This window comes from Mugil cephalus, chromosome 21, assembly GCF_022458985.1.
Source record: "Mugil cephalus isolate CIBA_MC_2020 chromosome 21, CIBA_Mcephalus_1.1, whole genome shotgun sequence".
Classification (NCBI taxonomy): domain Eukaryota; kingdom Metazoa; phylum Chordata; class Actinopteri; order Mugiliformes; family Mugilidae; genus Mugil; species Mugil cephalus.
The window spans coordinates 7,548,107-7,569,357 of NC_061790.1; the positions used below are offsets into that span (position 1 = coordinate 7,548,107).

Genomic DNA, 21,251 nt, shown 5'->3' on the forward strand with positions numbered 1-21,251 from the left:
ACTATTGAATAATAAACGCAAATAATAAAGTTAGGACGGTTGTAATAGCAGCACGCAGCACCTCGCTGATGGGTCCAAATCAGCAAAATGTACTTATTCGTGGAGACATTTCACCTATTTTATTGGAAAATCTTCAAAATAAACAAAAATGGCACAGCAGTATACAAATCTCAAAATGCATATAACCAGTAGAAATACTGCAGTTCCCTCTGTGGAAATTTCTTACTAGAAAATCATTGTGATAATTGGACAAGTGCTGGTTGATGCGCACACGGACACATGCTTCCTTTCGAAGGGTGGACCAACTAGCGCGTGATTTGAAAGTCAAGGCCCATCAAAGGTGGTTCTGTGTGCGTTTGGTTGGTGAGCAACATGCCAGTGCTGGATGGGAAACGCAATGTGTCATTACAAGAGCTCTGCATACCTTAGAACGCTCAGTCAATGTTACAATATAAATGAATATATTCAAGACATAGCTAAATGATAAATACATTATATATTCATGTTAGTGGCATTTCCAGACATAAAGAGAAATTACTATAAATTACTTTCAATCACAGTTATGTGTCGAACATTCTTGACTCCAATTAGAAGGTGAAAACAAACATCGATCGGGCTAACTAATTAAACAAAACGAGGCAGTGAATAATATGTTTTTTTTGGTGTGTGTGTGGGGCGTGGGGTTGTGGGGAGTTTGTCGCTGTAATGTTTTTTTGTTTGAGAGAAACCTGGAGCAGTGAAGAGAGCTTTGGATTGTCAGGGCCAAGCTAGGCTGAGCGCAGTGAGGCCAGAGCGGGCCAAGCAGAGCCGTCTTTTCTTTTCAGGCTTGTCTGATTTTGGATGGGGTGTAGTTCTTGTCCACCGACTCGTCCTGTAGAAACATGTGCAGGCATCGTTCGTTCTGAGCTAGAGGGTGACCGGCCACTCTGAAACACACAAGAGGAAAGAGGGCGAGGCCTTGGTGATGCGGAGGAAACTGAGACACTCGTGCATGAGACGAACTAAGCTGGAAGCAACATTTAAACTGCTCTTCTAGGGATATTTAAGAGATGCCACCTATCTGTGTGCATGCTTAAAAGATATACATATATATATATATATATATAAATTAAAAAAAAAAAAAAAACACACAAACGAAATTGCAACCAGTAACTAAATCTCTGCAGCTCTATTTTCATTTGGTTTGCAGATGAATGCATACTCTCAACAGGCTAACTAAGCACCCCACAACTAAATGACACCATAAACACACTTAATTTCATATCATGTTGCAATGATGTTCCCTTTCAAATTTACTCAAAGTGTAATCCTGTTGAATAAAACTAAAATGTCCTCACATCCTTCATTTTTTTCAATTAATTTAAAGTGCATGATATAAGCAGATTCCATACAGACGGGGGTATAGAACGTAATAATCCTTAGAGTACACTGTTCAGGCAATTTGACATGAAGAAATAAAAGTGCTTTATCGTTGAAGCATTGCTGTTCCATCCTAACCCATCAGGTTCCGCGCTGTTTCAGTGCAGACCCATGGTTTTTAAATATGCACGCTGCCTGTTGAGAGTGCAACAGATTTCCAGTTTTCAAGTGATTAATGAGAGGACATGTCACGGTGTCATCCTCATACATTTTAGTCTATTCTGAATCAATAAATAGCACAATTTGCAGTGAAACAATAAAGATTGAGTTGGTAGTAGCAGTGGGAAAAACAATAGACACATCTTAATGAGATGAAGTGCAGCGGTAGATTTCCAAGACACGTCGCAATGAGAATCGTCAGTTTACGATGCTATTTAAGAGCATTATATACAATTTTATGAGTATGGGTCCGTGTCTGTAGTTGCCAACGCTGTGACCTTTGAGTCAGTAAAAAATAAATACAAAATGAAAGAGTGATATGAAACCTTAAACCAGAGCAGTCTTTAAGAATTCTGAATTTTAGATGTCTCTTTCAACTTTTTGACAACATATTTTACCATTTTGCAGTTTAAGAGATTTTTCTCTAATATTTCTGCATCCTGGTTCCGATCTGCTTAAATGTTCAGAATCAGCTTGTATTACAAGCATCTTCCAGAAAACACTGTTTGGTTTGGGTCTGTGTTTTTCTCTGTTAAAGCCACTTTGACATCAGGTTTCACCGAATCTCCCTCCAGATGACGCAAAGGAGCTTAACGAGAACGAGCCAGCGCACCTGAGGCCCCGAAACATCTAATTTTTAAAAAAAAAACGATCAAGCGCTCAGGACAGTTCACCGTGATCACATTGCACACATGCACACATCTTAACCTCTGATGGAAGGAAATATTTCTGACAAATTAAGCAGAACTGGGAGTGATTCCCAGATCAAATACCAGAGCGATCACGGGAAAGATCAAGCTCACCCTCCTTCAACAAATCCTGTTTAATAGCTCTGCAAATGATGACATGGCGCAGGGGGAAGCGTTTTTAAAATCGAAAAAGGGTTAAGATTTAAAGACTTTGTGTTTTAGCTGAAGCTTGAATCATATTTGACTAGTCTAATAAAAAAAACTGAACATCATCTCCTCGCTTGTTTCGCGGCGACAATCATGTTTAGCATTCCAAAACATTTCATCCTCACAATGCTCTCAATCACAGATTAAACAATGCTGCCTGCCACATCAGCCAGTGTGAAGTCTGAACAATAATATGATCAACAGCATCGTTTCATTCACAGAAAAGCAAATGAGTGGGAAAAAAAAATCTTAATTACTAACACATTCTCATCCTCTTTATAAAAAAAAAAAAAAAAACATTTATGGATTTTAATTTTCTCAACTGTCTTTGCGCACTTAATATTCCAACAGGAAACATTGATGCATTTGCACATGAAACTAAGATAATGGCCAAGTCTGCAATCAAAGCAAATAATTACAATCATACTATAACTTTTATTGTTGTGCAGCTGAAAATGAGGACATGCTGGATCAAAAATAAGCAGAGGTGCACACACCATCCAGTGGAACCACGCGCTGTAATTTGAGCTGCAATTAACATAAATTACACATCAACAACAAAACAAATGTGGGAAAAATTATGTTGTGGGGGTGCGCACTTGAGTCCTCTTTGCTTGTTCTTGTCCTTTGCGAGGTAATTATGAAAGAGAATTAAGGAGGATAGTGAGAAAAAGACCCGTCTGTCTGTGGGGGTTCAGTTTGTTAACAATATGAAGAGAAGTGAAAAAGTTGAATCTACTTATTCCACAAAGTGTTGCATTGTTCTTCAGAGTTAAAATAATACCTCGCTAAGGAACGCGCAGCAAATGACTGCAGCTGCGAAGAACAAATTGTACGGACTAAATCGTTTTAACCTTGTGGCAAAGTAGTGGAGGAACGGATAAAGACTGAGGAGACGTGGCCGGGCTTACTTGTTGAGAAATTGCTCCAGACCCTGTCTCCGCTCCTCGATAAAAGAGTCATCAAATATGCCATCATCTCCTCGAAATGGGAGCTGCCGGAAAAGAGCTTTTCCTGGGAGAGGCGGTACGACCACCTGAGATAACAGAGCAATCAGAAAAAAAGAACAAACAGCACCGTTTCAACAAGCAGAAATAATTACAAGAACATTTTTGTGCTGTAATTAATACAGTAAAGATTTTTTTAAAAATAAAAAAGATGCAAAACCCTTTCACAGTATGATCTTGTCAAAACATTTGTGTGTGTTAAAACTGTTTATGTTCTTTAGCAAACCACAAGAGTTTAAAAGCTCCTTCGACATTTTTCTCTCCCTCATACCAAAACACTGCAGATGTGGTCAATGGTATGTGCCGATTTGACAAGCTAAATACTTAACAGCCTTTGTGTCGAGTTCGCCTCAATGGCTCACCTTGCTCTCCCTCTCCAGCTCCGCTCTGAGCCACTCAAAGTCGCTGTACCGCCTCCGTACACAGGACTCCTTCAGCTTGAAGATGGGTAGGTTGGTCTGTGAACACACAGGTGTCAATTTTAAGAGTTTCTTTGATTTACAAAAGAACCGGAGGAACCGTCCTTAAACTCCTTCCACTGTCACTCGAATAAAGTAATCATGGCTCTAAACAACACAGATATTCATTAAACAAACTTCAGGTAGGTGAGAAGCGTTCAAAGTAAAGCTCAGAAAGTTGAGTTCAATAAAATTTCTGTGAACCTACGTTGAGTCAGTGCTTTAAATGCAGGTCAGGAACATCCCACGCTTTTCTTTGCATGCAGTACTTTTATTATCAATAATTCTACTTGTGTGTTTTGTATAACAGCTCAACACCTGAAGGTATTTTTTTCCAATCATATAACAACCAACAACTAACTGATTCACATACAAACTGTTTTAGATCTGAAAGTAAGTGTAACTAGTGTTGTTAAGTATTTTAAACACATTATTGCTGTTTTATTGAAGCAATAATACACAAATCTTGACACAATGTAATAAAGCAATGGATGATTTAAAGTTAAATCTACTAATTAATTTGCTGATAACTACGAAATTAGTTGAAATCGTGCAACGTTTCCAGTCTCTCTGTTGGGAACATGAGCAATGTTTGTTTTTTGCTTAATATAGAAATAATTAACAGATTAATCCATCATATCAAATACTCTCTTCCTCCTTTTCTCAACAATCAGATTTCATTATTTCAAAAATGCCAGGGACGCTGTCTTAAACCTGCATTCTTCCTAATAGTCAGAGAAGGTCAGAGAAGACATTTGCATCAATGCAAACTGGGCTCACCGGTACATTAGCAGGTGCACTATGGACACGTGGTCGCTCCGCTTGTTCACTTTGGTCATTGCTAGATACATTGCTATCTTGAGTTGCATGTGGCCGTGTATCACTGCTCTGTACTTGGGGTGCGGTACCCTGGCTTCCCTTGCAACTCTTTCAGACGTACGCTCAAGAAACCTGCCTTGCCACTACCTGCAACAGACTCCAGTTACCTATAGACAGTCCTAATGGCCTGTCAGATGCATACTCAATCAGGGCTCTCCTCTTTGGTCGTCCAAGCTCATCAGGAATTCTGACTACCTTGGAAATGTCTCCATTGACTTTGAATGCACTAATGATTTCTTCATTTGTGTAGTTTTGTTTTTTTACATACAAGGAGCTCTGATCTTGATCATTGAATATCTATATCTCACTCAGTGGAATGAATAATTCACCTAAAAACAGTGCATATTGGGATGGAAGATCAGGAGGCTACTATTAACCAATCTCCTGGCTGGCTCGCCACTTTCATGTAACGTGTGTGTGTAACCTTCACTTAAAACAGAGAAAAAATATGTTGCTGACCCCAGTTAAAGTATAGTATCCAGGTTTGGGCTTGTATCAATATTTCAGACTCAGGATCATACCGTTTAGGTTCAGTCAGATTCAATTCAATAGATTTGATTGGATGATTGACAGTAGCAAACTCTGTATAGAACGAGTGAGACCTCCAACACATGAAATACACACAACTTAGACTTACAAAGGAAAACAAAATCCTATCTGCTTCATTTGTTATATACAGAAAATCTGTCTCATCCATGTGTTAGTATTAACAACTCAAATATACTACCAAAAAGTAAACCAAAACATCAATCCACCAAAAATTTTGAAATATGCACTGTGTGCTCCAAAATGAAATAATGTGGCGCCACTTCCCATTTCTCACGATTCACTCAATACTGTTTGTCCTTTGGGTTTGAACTCTTCCACTCAAATACAGCCTTTATCTCTTGGTTGCCAGCCATGAGTTTCTTAATGATGTCAGTTTATTTTTGCTTGGGCCCACGAACGAAAAAGTCTCAGGAGGAAGACAAGTACCAAAATATGTATAATGTGGCCCTCAGGGCAGCACAGACCTGTGGATGTTCAAAGGTCTGGACGCTGATAAAGCGAGGAAGAAAGATCCATAATAGTTCAGACAAGTCTAAGAATACCTCCCTCCCGAAACCGTCTCCACACATCTTATCTTCTCTTGTCTTTTCTTTCTCTGTCAGCTAACTTTTCAGTAGGCCCACAGAGTACAGTTCATGTATGTCTTATTTGGAATATATTTGTCCCACACTTTCAAAGACGACCACCTAGCTAAGCTGGGTGAGATGCAATGCTGAGGGAAGATGAGGTATATAGATGCATGAGAGACATTTAGAAAACATCAGTAATTAACAATATCTGCTAAAAATAACCTGGGTTACAGTGCATGGGACATGGTCCACTGTCCCCTGAGTGAAAGTCTGTTCTTGCAGGTTCTCAGTCAGATCCTGTTGACCAAACATGGTCAACTCTAGTTTAAACTCTCTCAACTTTAGTATCACTATGGCTACAACTTTACAGTCTATACAATCCATAGCTGGAACACCTGCATCCAAATAACCTTGTGCTCTGAAAACAGTTGTGAGTAATGCAACCACTGTAACAAGTTGACTGTAAGCATGTTTTAAATTACATTTTAAACAACTACAAACTAAACTGGGAGCTGTAATCTCTGTAGCAAAGGTATAACTGACAGAAACGTATTGCTTGAGCGCTGGCTGTATGGAAAGATTCACCAGCCTGACAAAAAGAGAGCAAAAGGTTTTATTGCATTGCTTTTGGGCATAGCCTTGTGTTATCTACTGTGACTTTATTAAAGGGAAAAAAAGAAGGAAGAAAAAAACAACAACAAAGACAACTCAAATTGAACCAGACTGAATAGAAAAATTGAAACTGGCCTCCAGGAAAAAAAAAAAAAAGTTCACTCATGTTTTGCTCACCAAGGTCTCTCCCACTCAGAATGTTTTGCCATTTTTTTTTGTGTTCGCATACGCCACCGCACAAATGTGTGTGTAATTCTAAGTTGCTGTTGACAAGCACTTGAGAGTGAATTTCATATTAAAAAGGGGAGATGTTTTGACATTGACAGAGAACACTGAAGCAAACAGCACATTATAGCACAATGCCAAACCTCTTCACTAGTCCTGACAGCACATGGCCATCCCATGACAATATACGAACAAGGAGGGAGTGAATGAGCATTTCATTGGCAGGCCACATTCAGAGAAGGTCAGAATTCATGGAAGGAGGAATCATAAGAGTAAAGCAATTGAGCAAGTAGGTACATCATGAATGCAGCATGAGCAGCAGACTGATCGATGAGCAGACGACAGTGACTGTGTGCGGTAAAGGGGATGGAGAGTTAACTAGAAGGCTGAGTAAATGGCTGAACAAAAGAGAAAGGAGGGGCTGCGTGTAGTCATAAAAGAGGAGCAGAAAAACTGGAGAGGCTGGGAGCTTCGTCTGCTCTGCACTAATTGAGGGGGAGGGAGACCAGGAGTGGTCTTTTCGCTCTCATGGTCTCTCCTTTTCAGTCTTTTTCCTCTTTATTTCCCTTGATCTGAAAAAAATAAGTCAGATTTTCTGCCCTTGAAAGTCCTCTTATAGTGTCTAAATGGGAGAAACACAGGCATTTGTTTTCTTCCCTCTTTGCGCTGTCCTCTCCTCAGTCTACAAAATTATGGATTACACCCAAATTGGTGGGAAAGAGCAAACTAAACCTCCGCGGCGATGAACACAAATTCCTGTTAACAACATGTCTGTGATTTCACGTTTGACTGCCAAACAAGCGTTACCTGGGAAATTTCTTGAATACATAATCATACACAATATTTTTACTTGAGTCGATGAAATGATCAAGGATCAATTTACCGTCTAGACTCCTCTAGAGTCATCTGGAAGAAAACTGCCTCGAATGAAAGTGCTCGTGTTTAATGATCTCAAACTGCAGGTGTGACAGAAAACATTCCAAGCATTCATGCATGAGAGAGTGTGTCAAAAATAGAGTGTAGGTACTGTAAGCAAAGCCTAGTTAAGACTGGATAGATAATTTTACCATACATTTATCCTTCAAGTATTATGGTTATTTTCTTACAATTCTGCTTGTGTGCAATTTTATCTTAAATTAGTTAACATCTCCTATCGACCTCAAATAATCATTGAAGTGTGTAAATTTAACTAGTCTTAGACAGGTGAGGTAGTGCTTTTGGTTATAAGCCGTTTGTTTTTGTTCTGTAATTTCCTCTTCCTGTAATTTTGACAGTAGCCTTTTGTGTTTTCTTTCTGAGTCCAAAGAAATTCATTCCACTAGTTTGTCACTACTCATCAACAGTTTTGGTCACAACATTTTCTCTTAATCGTTGCAAAGGAACATTTTTTTACATATGGACACCTGTTTTAATCTTGACAAAACAACTACTGTTATTTCTCGTTTTATATCTTTTTTGACAGTAAAATTCACATCACAGTACAAGTCTTCAACTGTTTTTTGTGTCATTTTCTACATTGCAAGAGTCTTGTTGTTGTATCCTGGGCTTGGTGCCATCCAAGACGTTTGTCACTGATTTAAAGAAATACAAACAAGCCAGAGCATTATCACCACTCTCCAGTGTGGACACAGCACTGTGGAGAAAGGTCTGCCAACATGATAATAGCCCTCATAAGAACTTCAACTCAATCGAAATGGTAACTCCCAATCAGCCCAGACCTACAGGTGGGTTCTTTTGTGCATGTTGACAACCGCTCAACAAACACTCAGCAACCAAGAGTGCAACTGATCGTTTGTTAGCCTCCTGATTGGTCTGCTGACCACCAACCAGAGGGCTAGTATTTCCCTTTGTCAAACCCCAACTTTCTATGTTAGTGTTGCTAGGTTTGACAAATAATAGTCATGCAGAGGTCCATTCCCATAGACAAACATTAAAAACCTATAATATTATAGTCTAGTAAATTTGAAGTCTAATGACACTCCACTGGTATTTCATTATGGGGGTGTTTCACCACTGCATACTAAACAAATTCAACTCCATGGTGCTCTGATGACATGGATGACATGGGTAGTGTTGACATGGATCACTGCATAAAGCCTGCAGAAACTATTTAAAAGATCTTTGCCTGTGACATAGTCAGTTCTCAACTGAGAGGTTCCAGGCCAATCATCCACTTAAAAAAAAGAGTTTTAGTTGGAGATGTTGGTCTGGCTTCCAGGAAATGGTCTGGAGGTAAATGTTTAATCTGTTTTATGTACTGTTATCTCCTCTGCTGTACCAACACTTGTTGATGGTACAGTTTTCATAATTTAGAAGAATCACAATCACAACTTTCAATGCCGAACAATTCTGCAGGTTTGCATCGGGAATGAACACCCACGTTAGTATTGCTTGTCTCATTTAGCATCAGTAAGTAAGTCTTGGCTGGACTTGAGACCCATGGCCCACTGGTGGTGATCAGCAGACCAATCAGTGGGCCAACAAAGGGTCAATTATTCATAAATCCTTAAAAAGTGGAAACTTGTAGGCTTCTTTGAACATTAATGTAAACTTTCTCAAATTAAAGCAGACAAAATACATTTGAAAGTAAAAGACGGTCAGTCATTTACTTAGTGAGATAATATTTCCTTATTCTTTGCCACTCCTTCTTTCCCACCAAGTTTTTATATAACACACCATCCCTGAAAACTTTCCTTTCCACCCTATTCATTTATTTCAAGTTCTCTCCAGGTGAAGTTGTCAATGAGCCCCTCTCTCCTCCTCTTTCTCAGGAGAAGTGGATTATCTTAGCTTTATCGCCCCAGTGCTATAGCATTAACTCCACTCTCCTCCACTCACCGTGGTCTGCCCCTGCTGTGTCATGTTACCTCACAGCATGGAGCGCCACAAAGTTAATCCCCACCACAACAGATCACAGTTACAGGTAATCTGCCACCGCCGTGACTCTAATCCCATCATGTGCACAGGGAAAACACTTAACCACGCGCAAGTACACACTGAAGCACATCAAGTACGCATGCACAGGTGTTTAGTACAAGATTTGACCAGTCACACAGTTGACAATGAAAATTTAGAATAGTGTGAAGCATTCGAGTCTGTTTGTGCAAACACACGGTCGGACCCGGACCACTCATCTCAGGACAATGAAACTAGCAGTGAGGGTGTAAGGAAAGAAAGTCACCTGGCCTTTCAATTCCCTCACCCTCTCAAACCCTGTGATTAAGAGATTGGCCTCGAAGGACAAGGGGAGGAACAAAAACGACAGGACTGAAAAATGAGAGGTCTCGCTCACTCTTTCCCTCTCTCGTAGACACACATAGGAAGAGGCGGTGCGTGAGAGAGAGTCAAAGATCAGGTTTCCCCAGCCTCTGTTCTCTTCACGGCTGGTTAGAGGTTAGGACCAGAGTGTCTCAACTTACTGGCCCCTGTAGTGATCGGAACACAGGACGAGCCCACGCCCAGTCAGGTCTTAGCATTTCACTCATTGTCTAAAAGAAGCACACTTTACCTTTCTCAATTTCTAAAGGATGGAATAAAAAGAAAAAAAAAGACACAGATATGAAAATGAATGCAATAACATGCATGCAAGTTAATACGCAACATTTAATATTTAATCTAATACGGTCTATGAAACAGGCAACTTATGAATTAATGATCGTATTAAAAGCAAATGTGCAAAAGAGAAATGTTCTATTTTTAAAGAAGAAACACAGAGCCAGATGCACCTCCTTCAAACTAGACCTTTAGCTTCACTTTCAATTATGTGCACAAGGTACGACCTACGCTCCATAGGAAGAGAATGTGATTCCTAATGTGTGGGATACAATACCTTAAGCTCATTGAAAAATGGGTTGAAAGGAGCCAGAACCCTTAAAAACAGCTAGACATAGAGAAAGGGAGGGGAGCGGAGGGGGGGGGCAAAGATCACTCATCTCCTGAGAGAACAGTTCAAGGCCACCATGCATTAGCTTTTAGCAGGATGGATTAAGTCAAGTTTGAGAGTGCGCATCCTAAACCTCCCCCATGCCCCCTTCATACCCCCTCCCATATACTCCCCTTTCAGAATAATAGCATTAAAAATGGCAACATAATACCATCTCATTGCATCATATTCCAAAATGGAAAAAAAAAAAGAAAGACCGGGAACAAAAGCGTTAGGGCTATGGGTCTTTTGCTCTCGCCTCTCCATGTACTCTCTCACTCGTTCTCTCGCTTGCCGGCCCCTGCGGCCTGACAGCCTACCCTCTTCTCCGACTCGCCTAGCTGGCAAAAAGCTGCTTTGTTGCCATAGTATCAACTCCCACTTTTGATACTGTCATTTCAAGTAGGATATGGTAGCCTTGATACAATATGTTCCCTATTTCCATTAAAATAGTTGTCGAAGAGGATGCTGTAGACTTTGGATTACACTTGACTGTGCCTGACAACTGCCCCCCCACACACACACACACACCCCCACTCTCCATCTCTCCCTATTTTATTAATGACCAAAGGCCCCCGCCCCAGTGCCCAAATGGAAAAAGAGAAAGAAAGAGAGAGGGAGAAGCTATGGGAGAAGAGAAGAGGAGGGGTAGAAGACTGAGCGTGAGTGAGAGACAGAGCTATAAGAGCCCTTTTATGTACTCCTATCCATAAACAAAGTGAGATCCCAAAGTTCGCTCCCCTGAATGTGCTCTCTGGATGAGATGGGAACCAACTAAAAACAAGATTTTTTTTTTTTTGGTAATACTCATCACCCCCTCCTCCCCCTCACGTACACACACACACACACACTAGCCAGCTCCCACCCCCATGTTTGCTGAGGGTTCAAACAAATACACTAGGCTAGTTGAGGGATCCTCCAAACCAGCAACAACCAAAAAACCATTAAGGCGATATGATAGGTTTCTGAAAAATAACTCTCCATTAGGAGCATAAAAAACAACAACAAGCTTCATGTGGTCAATAAGCCATTTAAAAAAAAATACATTTATCGATTTAGATGAGAAGAGAAATCTATTATTTCAACGTGACCTCAGACTTTACAAGACTGTTCAGGCAAACAGAGACTCCTTTTAGAGTCAATTTCACTTCCACCACTTTATAAAAAAAGAAAAAAAAAAGAGGAAGATTGATCCCACTGACTTTAAACTCTGAATATCACTTTGAATCTCGCAGTCCCTGCAAACAGTCGGCCTCTTGCATAATAATCCAATCCTTATCCAAATTGTTCCAATTGTTGCAAACTCTCCGAACATCCAGACACCACCAGTGAGTCACAAGCCAAATGACGTCATTGACACTTACTTAACCAGAGTCAGAGGAAAGTTTTCAATTACAGAGTGAAAAAGGCCACTGCTCTGCTGTTTACACTATACAGCAAACCGTTCACTCAGCCTATATAGTTATCACAGGGACAATGGGAACTACACTATGAACTAGGCAACTGACTGCACACAGTTGGGAGTGAAATGGGATAAGTGGGCAATGGGATGAAGGCTGGCGAAGGGGTGGCTTTCTGCCCTCCCATGGGTGGGGGTGGAGGGTGAGGATGGGGAGTAAATGCTCCAGCTCCCCCACACCCTGGCTTGTTTCATTCTTCTCTCCTCTCAATGAGAGGATTAGGCAGACTCTCTCAGCGCAGCCACAAGAGCTCCTTTCGGTTTCGGGGTGGATCGCGGGACAGCAGTGAAAAAAGGTTATAAACAGAAATTTGTTCAGAATAATGAGTTGATGAAGTTAAAGCAGTTCGAAATTTTATCAGAATGGTAGAAAGGTGAAATAAGGCAACAACAACAACAACAACAACAACAAAAAAAAAGAGCAAGCACTATGCATTCCAGGCCTAGGCATTGTGGCTAACGCTCTTAAAATGCTGGAGATGGAGCAAAATGCCTCCAAAGAAAGCTGAAGAAAGGAGAAGGAGAGAAGCAAAGCTAAGTTGACACCACATTTGTTGAGAAGTGAGGGATGCGCCGCTTCTTCTGTGGTCTTATGCAAAGCAGGGTCACACAGGGCTATGAGGTGCACAATAATGCTGATTACACGCATATGCTAATTATTACACGCTAATCAAGTACAGTAGCCTTATATTCAACGCTAATGCCTGGAGACGGCTTCGCTCCCCTCGGCCCGCTTCTTTAAGGTAAAGAGAAACTATAAAATACTTGAGGGCTGGTAACCAATCTAAATACTCCATGCCACTAACTACAGGGGTGTCAGTCAACTGAAATGATAATTTAGTGATAAGAGAGGAGGCAATCAGATGAGCCAAGTGACTGCCTGACAGCTTTACACTCTCTGCAAATTTAAATCGGATACAATGGTCCTTGAATGGTCACATTTATGCAATACTGTATACAGTGACAGACATTAATTAAAAAAGAAAAAAGAAGTAGGGGTGGCAAAAAAAACATTTGTCAAATCCTGAAAATAGTGCAAAAATAACTTTACCTCGTGTTTGTAGAAGCTACAAATTTGTCTTTATTGCAAACTTAACCTAATTGTCTTTTTTTTTCTAGTTTAATATTGAATAATGATGCATGTTCTTATAGGACCCATAGGACTTATTGTCATTATATCAGATTTTGACCGGAAATGCTCAGTTCAGTGACAACTCAGCAAAATCAACATGCTGGAGAACACCATGTGATGGGGTGAAAGTTCACAAGCAAGTGAGCGGACCTTGAATGTAAGTATTTTATTTTTTGTTTTTGTTTTTCTTTAAGGTCGTCTTCTGCTGTGTCTTGTATGACAGTACACACAGTCATTTAATTCTGATTTAACTATGAATCTGCGTGATTGTGACAGAGTAAAATACACATTAGGTTTTGCAATTGCTATGGTTTCCTAACTGTTGCTTTCTCATCTATTGCTCAATGGCACCGCCAAATTCCTGTAGAATATTAGCCAACAGTCAAAGATGTGTCATTAAAAAGTATTCACATATGCAATTAGACCAACAGCCAACTTGATGAATGAAAGGAACTTTGCTGCTGCAAAAATAGTACACATTTCTTTGACCCACCACCCCTTTGCACGTTCCTCAGTGGAATGGGAGGAAGGAAATGTGCAGTACGGGGGTGGGAGAAGCTGCAGAGGATCAACCAGCACACTGCATCCTGTCTGCACTTCCAGTGAAGCTGACTCAATAAGTTCTGTTCTCCTTTGGCACAATGCTGAAGCTTTGGGTGGTTATGAACAATACGTCAGAAAGCTACAAATAAAGGCATTCCTAAATCTACATTTTGTCCCTACAGACGGAGTGAGCATAAACATCACATGGGCCTACAGTCAAGTCAGACTGGCCATTGAGTGTGACCAATCCTGTTATCTATTCTTTACAGTAAGAAATTGGGGTGTGGCTGGAGTTAAACTCTGGACTGCTCAGGATGTCGTTAAACTTTTTAAAGAGGCTTGATCATTGTTGGTTTGGCTTATACAATTACAGGTTATTTGTCGACAGGGTTCTCTAATTGATAATACGGCTGGACCGGAAAAAACACTTGAGGCTAATGTAAACAAATTCTCTGTTAGCAACTTGCATCTTTGCTAACGGTCCTTACTGCGTCCATCGTCCCCGTTAAACTTGATGTCAAACGCTTTCATTCACGTATTTAATATAACACTTAGGCGAATAACTTTGGCTGGGTGTCAATACCACTTTAGTGACGTTAACGAATCCATGTAACGTTAGATAACCTTAGTAATACAAACACTGCTAGCTGGTTAGCAGGGTTTAGCCAAACCGTTATCCAAATAACCTCTATCATTAATTACACTTAAGTCTTTCGCATATTTAAATGTCGACTCTTTGATTACGCACGAGTCTTACAGATGGCAACCTCCCTGGTGTCAAGACGTTATAACTTTCTTTGGCCAAAAGAGACAGGTCGGCTAGCTTGAAAGCTAACGTCATTAGCACTTGTTACTGCAGGCTCACCTTGAGTCTAACTTCATACGTGGTATATCTGCCTCTGCCAACCCCCACGGTCTCAGGGTTGCTCACATCGATCTCTAGGAAGTTGCTTGGCGGTCCATAAGCATCATTTAAGTTTTGAGGCTTAGAGAAGAGCCTTCTTGTATCAGCTATGGCATCAGCCATTTCTTCCCGTCCTTCTAACAGCTACGGATAGCCGTTAAGCTAGCCAGATTACAAATACGTGCGTTCCGTTCCGAACATTCAAAATAAAAGTATTAGCGAATATTATGAGCGTATATTGGCCATTTATTTGATGAAAACGTGCGCAGTAATTTTGAGGAGATTATGTATTAGAGGATATGATATTGTATGTTCTTTATTTAACAAGCGACGTTGCTTTAACCAGACCTAAAATGTGAGATTGTAGCTTTTATGTTGGAGGACCCCTACGTAAGTTCCGGTGTTGCTGCGTTTGTTACTGTCGCTAGCTTGAAAGGCCACCAGGCTGCACTTCCGATCAGCTGAGGTTCAGCTGATGCTGCTAGACCACCTGCTGCTCGGTTTGTTTACAATCCGCCAGCGGACATATCGGCCAGATCGTTCATTAGACCACAGACGCGTGTTAATTTTATCTCTATAATCCAGATCAGTCACAGTTCGGAATATAAAGCGATCCTGCACATATGTAAACATAGACACCCACTTCTTCACAGACACACATGATTTGGTGCCCCAAATGCTATTAAAGATCTGTAAAATAAATAAAATAAATAAATAAAAAAGATTGTCTAGTCTAATTAGTTTGTCAAAAATAGTATAGTCATAAAAACATATCTTTATTGAACAAAATAAACATAATGTTCCGCTGTTATTTATTTATTTTTTTTTTAAACGCACATATTTAATAGTGGTTAAGATATTGTTTGACTTGATATCTGCGATAAAGCGTGTTTATAACACTGATCAAATCCCTCGGTGTCATACTCGTGCGACTTCCATGTGTCAACTGTGTCTCAATAAAGTTTCAGCAGTTTGAAACAACATGGCGACTTGCACGGTTCGTGCTGCAGTGAGACGCTCACTACACACATTGCTGAAAGACACTGTTCTGACTTCTGATAAGATCTGTCTTCTGTCGAGCAGATGCACAGGTAAAGGTAAATGCCCTTCTGCCATAACAACAATTCAAACTGTGAGAGATCTAGGGTGCAGATACTGTCGGTCATTCGCGTTTTGTAACTTAACCAGCTACATAACCTTTGTAGAAAACAGCCACGCGACATATTTTCATAACCTCAAACAGAGTTTGGATATATTAATGCGTTGATGAATTAACACGTGTTTCTTATGTAATAATTCAAGGTTACAGTCGTTGGAGGACATGCAGTTCTTCTGCATCATCCTGCTCCTCTGACTCTCCGGACCCAGACATTGTTGGACAGTTTGATCGCCAGGTTCAGAGTGGCTTCCTAAGGACAGACTCACATCAGAGGCTTGTTGTCAAGCGGCTGGCTCAGCTGCAGCACACGCTGAAAACATACAGCAACAGCATCTACCTGAACCCACCAGGGCTAAACTCAAAAGATGACACCCGTCAGCCTCAGAAGGATGGCATTAAAACTGAAAATGGTGAAAAGGTAAAGGGCATGATGTGTTGGGTATGGTGTAATGAAACAGCAGGTTGTAGTTACATGATTGTTATTCATTGGGAAAGCTGCTTTCACATGGAAGATAGCTAAATGTACACTTAAAATGTATTATCTGTTGTTGATTAATATTATTACAGACTGATTCACAGTTATTTTTGATAATCTAAATTAATTATGTATAGAATTGACAAAAATACAGCCGATGAAGACCACATAAAAGACCCAACCTCATGTTTCATTGTGATTTAACCTAGATTCATTACACATAAGGATCAGGATGAGCCTTTTAAATTAGCTACACCCCAGTTCTACTAGAGCCACATGGCCTTCCTGTATGCCTGATGAATGACTCATACAAAGGCCAAATCATTACCAACAATAAACATCAATGCAGCATTAATGATCAGTTTGTGATAAGACATGTGAGAAATGTGGTTATTCAAGTGCATGATCATCTTGGAGCATTTCCTTGAAATTGGATTGAATTAAGAACTAAATAGTTTATGTTATAGAGCCTAGCCCAGTGACTAAAACAGGGTCGTCAAAATAATAGAAACATGTGTTGGTACAACACATTACAATTCAATAACATGAAAAATCACAGCCTCCAAAACAAAAACCTAATTGAGTCCACAGCTCGCTCAGTTACTTTAAATTAAAGTAGAACACCACAACTTTCTTGAAGTTATGATTTAGTGCAGTGAACTGGCAAGTGAGTGTATTTGTACTAATACTTTGATAAAGCTGATCTCCGATCACGTCACTTTTGAGTAATGGCACAGGTAGGAGAGGGGAAAAAAAACTCAGTTTATCTTTTTGTTTGATGAGGAAATCCAAACTCAAGGTCTACTTTTTAAGCGTTTTCCAGCACTTTCTACCTTAGCTCGTGCAGTCGTCGTCATCATCAGTGGAGCGAGTTTGTTGCGTTGTCATGGTGACGGTTCTCTTTAGACACATACTTAGTTTCTGTTATTGTATTAAAATAAAAAGAAGTCCCATGGATGAACAATTTCTGAGTATGTCACAGTTCAAAAGATCCATTTCACTGACAAAAGAACAACCATCCAGCAATGTTATTCTGTTAAAAGCGCACTAAAACCAGTATGGGAACATGTAATGGTTATTTCTACTCTTTACTCTAATGTCAAGACTTGAGCTTGGAAGGAACATAAATACCCTTCAGCCTGAGAATGAATCAGTCTGCGTCACATTTTGTGCACAAAGCGTTTACATTGTGGCATCTGGAACCTTGCAGAGCAGAGTCGACTGTACTGTACTCCAGTTGTATCACCGATGGTGGCCATGGGGTTCAGGTCAAAGGGAGGGTAGGGGTCTGGGAAGTGTATTGTGCATGTGAGTTTTGGCATGGCATAATGTAATGGGGCTGTTTTTGTTTTTAGGTCAGGGGAGCTGACTGTCTAGTATTTGATGGTGGGAGTTTTTTTCGTTGGTTGGCTGGCACACACACATAGGGTTAGGCAGAGATTTTGGAAGGCAGCAGGGCAGACCTCCCGCTGGGCCCGTCCCGGCACCCCTCTCACTCTCTCACCGTCCCCATGCAGTAATGAGGGGATCCCTATTGTCTGGGCCATTCTTGTCCCTTTTGCTTTTGATTTGGGTCCCTGACAAATACTTTGGTGTTAGGCTATCACCACCACCAACAACAACCACTCCACCCACCCCTCTCCTTTTGCACCTTATTTCTTGTCTCTCGCACACACTGACTGGAGTGCTTACGCAATTATACTAGTTTGAATCAGGTCATACCACTGTCCTTTCGATGTCTGTTCTCTCTGTGAAAGTGCCGCCATTGTCCTCTCTAACTGACCAAGTCTGTGTGGAGAGTACACTTGACTTAATATTGACCCAATGTGGCGTGGTTTTGCGGATGGTTGGCTGACAATGGCCTATTGTTTTGTGGGAGACACCCTCTTCAAGTCAGACTTGCATCGCAGAGTCCACGGTAGGACCCCAGCATTACAGTACTAGGAGTTGGACTTAAACTATCCTCATGTAATCACTCTATTAACCTTGCTAGTGTCAGACATGGCATCATTGGCTGTGGATAAAGCAGTTTTTCTTCAAGCCATTTAAAAGCCAAAGTGTCCTGCTTGTGAACTTTCCACTCTTGTGCCAGTCTATATCCTCCCGCGGGAGGTGAGACAAGGCCACGGAGCCCAGCTAGACAGAGTGGCTGAGGGACGGCCTTGTCCTTCTCCACTCTGCCGTAGCAGAATGGCTACCAGCCACCACTGACAATTAACCCGCCATGCCAGAGGGCAGCTTGGGAAGTCAGGAAGAAGTCACACAGTGTTATGCCAGGGCAGACAGTAAAGGCCTGTCACAAATTCACTTCTAAGCTCAGGGCGGTCGGCTGATGAGGAGAGGAGAGGAGAGGAGAGGAGAGGAGAGGAGAGGAGAGGAGAGGAGAGGAGAGGAGAGGAGAGGACAAGCAGATAGAGGGCAGAGATGGGTAGCGAGTTTGTTTTTTAATTTAGTTTTCAATCTGCCATTGTCGACATTTACCAGAGTCAAGTGCTCCTTGTGCAGTGGACACCGAGTACCAACCCCATCAAATAGTTACTAAATTAAGTTTTAAGAGGACAATCCTTTCTGTTTAGCGAGTGAGGTAATTCGAAAGCTATCTGGCGTTACCGGGTTGCAGAGATGGACAGTCCTCAACAACAACAACAACAATCTTCTTGAAGGCTATGTGAAATATCTATAATGTGGCCACATGTAGATAAATATATGCTATTACGCTGACGACACATGCGTTTACATGGCTCGGGTCCTCTTATATTTAGCTTTACTTAGTATTCCCAGCTTGGTCACACAGTTTTTTTGTTTTTTTTTTTTTTTGTTTTTTTTTGAAGCAAGGACCTTTTGATAATAGGAGGCAGGCAGCACAATGACTTCCAGCAGCACCTCAATGCAACAGTACCGTATCACAATTAGCAGCGCTAAACAGGCTGCACAGACAAGTCCACTCCATCTCGTATGGAGCCTCATCCAGTCCTCTCCGTTTTGTCTGACAAATCCCCCCATTGTTCCTCTGATGATGCTTTTCTTTCGTGGGAACCCTGGCTTGTCTTGTTGATTAGATCCCCTTTGTCTTCCTCCCCTGCAGTGGGCTAGTCTGGAGAATGTGAAACCTCACACTGTAGTAGTGGCTTAATGCCTTAGCATACTTTGTTTATTAATTGACGATTCAGACGTACAGTGTATGGTAATGAATATAAAGTTTATGTGGGTCACCGGTTATAGTTTATAGTCTTATTTATAAGGAATTCATCTATGAATTTGTTGAGGGTAAATGCTGTGCAGTATTGTTTCCGATGACAAGCAGCTGTTAGGAATTAATGTAAATCAACATACTGCACTTATTAACACACTTTCTTTCTTTTTCGCCCCAAAGGAGGAACCCGTTTCACCAACGCTACCACCCCCGAAAGGCTTCTACATTTATGGAGATGTTGGTAAGATCACATATAAAAGAGTTTTTCCCCAAAGAAATAAATATCACTATAACATTTTTACAGCTTTCACAAGAGAAGTTGTCATTACTAATTTTCCTTTAATGTTCCTTTCAGGCACAGGGAAGACCATGCTTATGGATCTGTTTTACTCCCGCGTGGAAAACAGTCGTAAAAAGAGAGTCCACTTCAACGGCTTCATGTTGGACATCCACAAAAGTTAGTAGTATCCACCCACACGCCGCTAGCACTGACAGATGAGGGTTGACTTGAGTGACTTAATGGAAGTTTTCTGACTCCTCGCGCGCTGTAGATCCTATATTTATCTCTCTGTTTGTCCTGACGAACCTCCTGCTAATTGTCTACCATTATGCACACAGGTGAAATTACTGCTTTATTCCGTATTGTCAGCAGCGTTTGGGTTGCCGGTGCAGGTGTGCTTTAAGATGTGCCTGACGTTTGTGTACCGCTTAAAGGGATCCATCGGAGGAAACAAAGCCTGCCAAAACGAAGGCTAGGGAAAATGTTCACCTATGACCCCATATCACCGGTTGCCATGGAGATCAGCAGCGAGACCTGCCTCTTGTGTTTTGATGAGTTTCAGGTGAGCGAGTATGTTGCAGGCTGTGTGTGAGTGTGTGTTTGTTCTTAAAAGCTACATACAAGCTTTGTTAATAAGGAGGAAACTGCACAGTAAGAATTTCTAATGCAGTTCAGGTTGTTTTATTTAATCCGGCAACCGCATATTTCTGCTGTTTTGGTATTTGGTACACATACTATTAATGCTGATATTTTTTATCATATAATGATTATAGTAAAAAAAAAAAAAAAAAGACATACAAGTAAGCTAGAAGATTAGATGAGTGCACATAATGTCCTCAAATGTGTCAAAAAGTAACTACATGTTCTGGGGCTAATTATGCGCACAGTATGTAGAAGAGCTTAGTTTTGAATGCATTTAAAGATTAAAATATATATATATTTTAGGTTTCATTAAGCTTATGTCAAACATAAAACACATTTTTTTAGAGTCCGTATGACTTTCTTATTTGTGTTTCTCATGTGTGACACCGAAAGTCATCAACAGACATATTTTACTGTTTTGTGACAATGGGTTCAGCGCTTCATCTTTCTTTCTAGATCGACTCGGAATATGAAAAACGTGTCAAATGTTGCCCTGTGTGTTTTTTGAATTCAGAATTGACTGTCCAATCTAAGGAAGCATACAGGCCACTTGATTAAAAAGCAGGACTGGGGACACCTAGTGGCTTCTTTTGGATATAGCAGAATTAAAAAAAAGACTTCTAGTGGCAATGAAATATTCTCTCTCCTTAGTATCCAGCTAAGTTTTAATTTGTCAGAACAGTATAATATAATATGATATGGCATTTTTGCTGTAATACCACCTTATGACTGAGCCAGCTATCTGCTCCTGTTGCTTGTCCGTCCACTT

At 40.7% G+C, this 21,251-nt stretch overlaps 2 protein-coding genes across 3 annotated transcripts in view; one reads left to right on the forward strand and one right to left on the reverse strand.

Moving 5' to 3' along the window:
- Positions 1–104: 104 nt before the first annotated feature.
- On the reverse strand, positions 105–14,895 carry snx3 (sorting nexin 3). Its single transcript, XM_047573804.1, has 4 exons — positions 14,695–14,895; positions 3,844–3,939; positions 3,386–3,510; positions 105–926 (listed from the first exon to the last, which is right to left on the reverse strand). Exons 1-4 carry the CDS (start codon positions 14,854–14,856, stop codon positions 821–823), a joined length of 489 nt encoding a protein of 162 aa, XP_047429760.1. The 5' UTR covers positions 14,857–14,895; the 3' UTR covers positions 105–820.
- An 814-nt stretch (positions 14,896–15,709) lies between these two features.
- afg1lb (AFG1 like ATPase b) overlaps positions 15,710–21,251 on the forward strand; it is a 29,659-nt gene continuing 24,117 nt past the window's right edge. The window contains exons 1-5 of one of the 2 annotated variants that reach the window (XM_047574490.1): positions 15,710–15,830; positions 16,036–16,310; positions 19,741–19,801; positions 19,916–20,017; positions 20,275–20,402. In XM_047574490.1, the coding sequence (XP_047430446.1) occupies positions 15,716–15,830; positions 16,036–16,310; positions 19,741–19,801; positions 19,916–20,017; positions 20,275–20,402 (681 nt within the window). In that variant the 5' untranslated portion in view covers positions 15,710–15,715. The remainder of the gene's footprint in view (positions 15,831–16,035; positions 16,311–19,740; positions 19,802–19,915; positions 20,018–20,274; positions 20,403–21,251) is intronic. The other variant, XM_047574491.1, reaches the window with a different exon arrangement.